Genomic DNA, 5,488 nt, shown 5'->3' on the forward strand with positions numbered 1-5,488 from the left:
CCAATAAATTGATTAAGGTCAAGTTTTACAGTGGCTTCTGTCCCAGCAAGATAGCTGAGTCCACTCCAAGGGGACCCAAAGTACTATAGTAACTGAAAATCATAACATTCTTTTTACTTACCCATTTATTCTACAAACTTCTACCAACTTCCTAATGTATGTTAGCCCTTAGCCTGGCTCTATGAGGAATCATAAAATAAATCAAGCTTCAACGACCAGTCTAGATAGAATAAAGATTATCTATTCATCCACCAATGGGCTTCCCTGATGGCTCAGTGATAAAGAATCTGCCTGCCAGTGCAGGAGACAGGGGTTCAGTCCCTGGGTCAGGAAGATCTCCTGGAGAAGGAAATGGCAACCCTCTCCAATATTCTTGTCTGGGAAATCCTGTGAACAGAGGAGTCTGGCGGGATACAGTTCACGGGATCACAAAGAGTCAGACATGACTTAGTAGCTAAACAACAACAGTATTCATCACTCAATTACCCATTCATCATCTATCTGTCCATCCATTCATCCATCATCCATCCATTTATTCCAAAATATCTACTGGCTTCAATCATATCTGTAAAGACAGGTTGCCCTAACTCAATGGAATGACTGCCTATACATGCGTGCTCAGTCAGGTCTGACTCTTTGAGACCCCATGGACGGTAGCCCACCAGGCTCCTCTGTCCATGGGATTCTCTGGGCAAGAATACTGTAGTGGGTTGCCATGTCCTCCTCCAGGGGATCTCCCTGAGCCAGGGGTTGAACCCGCATCAGTCTCTGGGATCTCCTGAATTAGCAAGCAGATTCTTTATCACTGTGCCACCTGGGAAGCCCTAATGGAGTGATTGGAGGTGTTAAAAAAAAAAATGCTCACCACCTTCCTTTCCCAAATCCTCCTGTACACCCTGATTGGTGTTTGAAATTTCACTACTAAATCTTTATCCATTAGACTTAAAAATACCTTCTGGGAGGAACAATATGTTAAACCGTTATTAGTCATTTACACCTTAGAGTTTAAAAAAGATCTAAGGGCAGATCTGGATGGCAGTGGGGAGGAGCGATGATGAGGATCCTGGGTGGGAGAGGAGGGCTGGAGCCCCACACCTAGTTCAGTTCAATTCAGTTGCTAGTCGTGTCCAACTCTTTGTGACCCTGTGGACTGCAGCACGCCAGGCCTCCCTGTCCATCATCAACTCCTGGAGTTTACTCAAACTCATGTCCATCGAGTCAATGATGCCATCCAACCATCTCATCCCCTGTCATCCCTTTCTCCTCCCGCCTTCAATCTTTCCCAGAATCAGGGTCTTTTCAAATGAGTCACCTCTTTGCATCAGGTGGCCAAAGTATTGGAGTTTCAGCTACATCAGTCCTTCCAATGAATATTCAGGACTGATTTCCTTTAGGATGGACTGGTGAGATCTCCTTGGAGTACAAGGGATTCTCAAGAGTCTTCTCCAACACCACATTTCAAAAACATCAATTCTTTGGTGCTCAGCTTTCTTTATAGTCCAACTCTCACATCCATACATGACTACTGGAAAAAGCATAGCCTTAACTAGACGGACCTTTGTTGGCAAAGTAATGTCTCTGCTTTTTAATATGCTGTCTAGGTTGGTTATAACTTTCCTTCCAAGGAGTAAGCGTCTTTTAATTTCATGGCTGCAGTCACCATCTGCAGTGATTTTGGAGCCCCAAATATAAAGTCTGTCACTGTTTCCACTGTTTCCCCATCTAGCTTTCCAAGCCTAGCTTCCTTGCCTAATGGTCACTGGTGCAGCTGCTTCGTGTACCAGTGACCCCCATAGTCTGAGGATGAAGCGGCAGTGTCTGTCTTCCCATCAAACTCACACATGCTGTAATTCAAGAAATATTCAACAAATGAAAAATGGATCGATACTTTTACACTTGGATTGAGTCACAGAGAGTCCCTCTGACTTTGCCCTCGGAGAAGTCAGAGGGCAAAGGCCCTTTTGTCCACCAGCAACCACAGACCAGGGCTGCAGGCCTGGGAGCTTTCACTCTTCAGCCCAGAATAGGACTGAGTTGTTCCAGAGGAAAATCAAGTTTTTACGGAATTCTGCAAAACGTTAACATTATGTTCACCTCTTTCATTACTAAGTGCAGTGTTCTCAAAAATGTCATGATATTTTATCACAATTAGAGGCTGTCTCTCTCTGCAGGACTGCCTAAGATTCTACCATCAAGGTCAAGAAATCAAAGGCAGTTGTGAATGAAATGTATCACATGGAGCCGAATCATCCCAGAGGCAAAATTACAAAATAATTTCAAAGAAGTTCCCAGCATAATATTATAAATAATATGGGTGCATTTTTTTAGTATATAAAATATAGTGAGCTATCTCTAAATATTAATAGAAGAGGATCAGGGCTTATGAATGACCCTGAACAAAAGATGATCTTGTTTAGGACAGTTATTTCTGGAGAAGAGACAAAAAAAAAAAAAAAGCAAGCTATGTGGATGTGGGTTGTTAATCCTCAATCAATGATAACTCACAGACACTTCTGAAGACCCCAGACACAAGATGCTCCCATCCCTGCCTTCCCAGTCCCATTGCCAGGGATAAAGGGCAGGCTCAGGTCCACGCCCAGGCCACTATCCCACACCTGAGTCCCTTCACCGTGTCTTTTCCTAAGCACCAGCCAGAGTCAGGCAGGTTGATGAGCGCTGGGGAAAGAACTCAGGAGCATAGTCACTGCTCTTGGAGATTCATTGATGATATTAATGAGGCAGGGACAGATGTGTGTGACAAGTTAGTTGTGACAAGGGGTTCTCAGCCATTCTGAATCCCAGCACAGCCCCAATTCCCTCGGCCAACCTCTCCTGCAGTCCTAACTTTCAGAAGAGCCATCTGGGGACTGTTACTGATGGTATTGAACTCGTTGGGTTCTTGAGTCATGCTTGAACATGCTTCTCCAACTAATTACAAACTGTCCCTTTATCTGCCCTGTGCCTACAACACACATACACCCCACCGACGTCCCTGAACCACCCATGTCTGCAAATGTAGGCAGAAAGTAACAAAGCAAAAAAAACAGTTGCACGTTGATCAGAACTCACTGACGGATGCCCAGCAGCCCGCTGGTTGAGAAACTTCGTGTTGCTCAATGGAACAAAAGTCCAAAGCAACCAGGCGATGGCCAGGTCACCACCCAGAGCAGGCTGGGTGGTCAGGGCAGCAGGAGGGTATGCGTGCAGGTCTTAGTCACTGGCAGGAATTGCACAGTCCCTTGCGGGGTGATGAACAAGGATGCGAAGAAGTGAGGATGCAGAGAGCAGGGAGGTGGGCCAGTCTGGACGTGGATGGCCTTTGACACCCCGTGGAGTGGTCCAGGCTTTGTCCAGTCCCGGAGAGTCTCCAGAGAGTGTTTTAGGGAGGAGATGATGATGCCCTGATGTATCAGGCGTTTTTTCCAAAGGGCAGAGATGGCATTTCTGGTTGGTCCTGAATGTCTGCCTTGGCCCAGCGGACAGGGCAGTTAACCATCCAACCAAATGACATGTGTGCCCACACAGGCTCATCCCAAAGGACACAGTAATTGTCTAGCTGCCAGCTGCTCAGATGCCCTGGCCTTGAAGCTGCCAGTCAGTGAAAGAGGGAGGTCGGGAGGGCGGCAGGGTCCGGTGGAGTCCGTGGGTCAGGCCGCCTGGCGCCCGGCCAGTTCCCACAGCCGCTGGGAATCCATTGAGGCGGCTGGGACTGCAAGGGCGCTGCATGTGAGTGTGGGGCCGGGAGACGCGGTGGGAGGGCTTGGGGTCAGCAGTGGTCTGTCTGGGGTGTGTGTGTAGGCGGGGGTGCTCTGGGTGGGAGATGTCACCCCCTGCAGAAGGGCCATTGTGCCTGGGCCTTGGGTGGGGAGCACCCTGAGGACCCTGCCCCGGGTGTGGAGACAGCCCGGCTCCTCATGAGCCAGGAGGGACGGACAGAGTCCAGTTCCTGAGCGTTTGGGCAGCAGAACCCTCTCATCACCTGCGGAGCTTGGGGCTGGGGGGCTGGATCTGTGAGTGTCAGCTTACAGCGCTTGTTGTCACTGCCCCTCATGTACTGTGGGGGGTCAAGGGCCTCCAGACTCGGGAGACGTATCCTCCCCCCACTCCCCAGCACGCAGACACGGGCCTGGAACAGAGAGAGGAAGAGCTGGATCTCTGGTTAATGAGGGTCAGGTTTGGTACTGAAGAGGGGAAACCCATGCAATCTGATCAGTGAGTTAATCCTTCGACTGCTTGAACCCCACATCCCCAGCAGCTGCTGGGGAGGACCACCACCTACTTAGAGCGAGTGCTGGTTGCTCAGTCGTGTCCGACTCTCTGCGACCCTGTGGACTGGAGCCCACCAAGCCCCTCTGTCCGTGGAATTCTCCAGGCAAGAAGACTGGAGTGGGTTGTCATTCCCTTCTCCAAGGGATCTTCCCGACCCAGGGATCGAACCTGGGTCTCCTGCATTGCCGGCAGATTTTTTACTGTCTGAACTATCACTAGGGTGGCCACAGACAAAGGAGACCGGGATCTGGGACTAGTGCCCTGAGAAGGTCCCGGACCCTGGAAAGCACTCAGTACGCTGGCTTTTGGCGGCAGCTTCCTACTGGGAGATTTCATTCCTGCTGTTTGCAAGGCCCCCAGTCGCTTGATCACTCTGTTTCGTTTTAAAGTCTCCGGAAACCAGAGCACAGTCCCATCGTGGAGTTACCCCAGCATCTTACCCCGGGTCTCCAGTTTGGTTGGTATCAGTGAAGTCCTGATGGATGTATCTGAAACAATGACAGAACTTCAACAGCACACACCTTCCTGTACTGGGTGTCCTTCCTTGCAGGGCTTATGGGTTTTTACAGATATTATCTTAGCATCTTCTAGAGAACTCTGGGAAGCAGCTGTTATGATGTAGATAGCCAGGTGAGTCATGTATGACTCAGCTGTTTATCCAAAATCAGTTTGACCAGATGCCAGCCTCTGTTCTTATCTGGCTCCATCTGCTCCGTTGTTGTCAGTCCCTAAGTCGTACCCTACTCTTTGTGACCCTGTGGACTGCAGCACGCCAGGCTTTCCTGTCCTTCTCTATCTCCCGCAGTTTGCTCAAACTCATGTCCATTGGGTCCGTGATACCATCCAGTCATCTCATCCTCTAACTCTCCTTTCTCCTCCTGCCCTCAATCTTTCCCAGCATCAGGGTCTTTTCCAATGAGTCAGTTCTTCGCATCAAGTGGCCAAAGTGTTGGAGCCTCAGCATCAGTCTTTTGCAAATCTCTAAAGCTCACCATGCTTTATTTATCCATCTGTATAACGGGGTTGATGCTACTTAAGCATCTGCAGAGAAATCTGCGGAAAGAAAGAGATAATTTCTTCCCTTGTTGTTGTTATTGTTTAGTTGTCGTGACCCACTCTTGTTTGACCCCAGGGACTGTAGCCCACCAGGCTCCTCTGTCCAGGGGATTTCCCAGACAGGACACAAAGTTACCATAAATATTTCCTGCTTTCCAGTTAG

The 5,488-nt window shown here is 49.0% G+C and overlaps 1 protein-coding gene across 1 annotated transcript in view; it reads left to right on the plus strand.

The window, feature by feature from the left end:
- The first annotated feature begins 3,148 nt into the window (after positions 1-3,148).
- Positions 3,149-5,488, plus strand: part of CLDN14 (claudin 14) — a 22,089-nt gene continuing 19,749 nt past the window's right edge. The window contains exon 1 of the mRNA XM_010834979.1: positions 3,149-3,726. Within this exon, the coding sequence (XP_010833281.1) occupies positions 3,505-3,726 (222 nt within the window). The 5' untranslated portion in view covers positions 3,149-3,504. The remainder of the gene's footprint in view (positions 3,727-5,488) is intronic.

This window comes from Bison bison, unplaced genomic scaffold, assembly GCF_000754665.1.
Source record: "Bison bison bison isolate TAMUID 2011002044 unplaced genomic scaffold, Bison_UMD1.0 scf7180017864037, whole genome shotgun sequence".
Classification (NCBI taxonomy): Eukaryota; Metazoa; Chordata; class Mammalia; order Artiodactyla; family Bovidae; genus Bison; species Bison bison.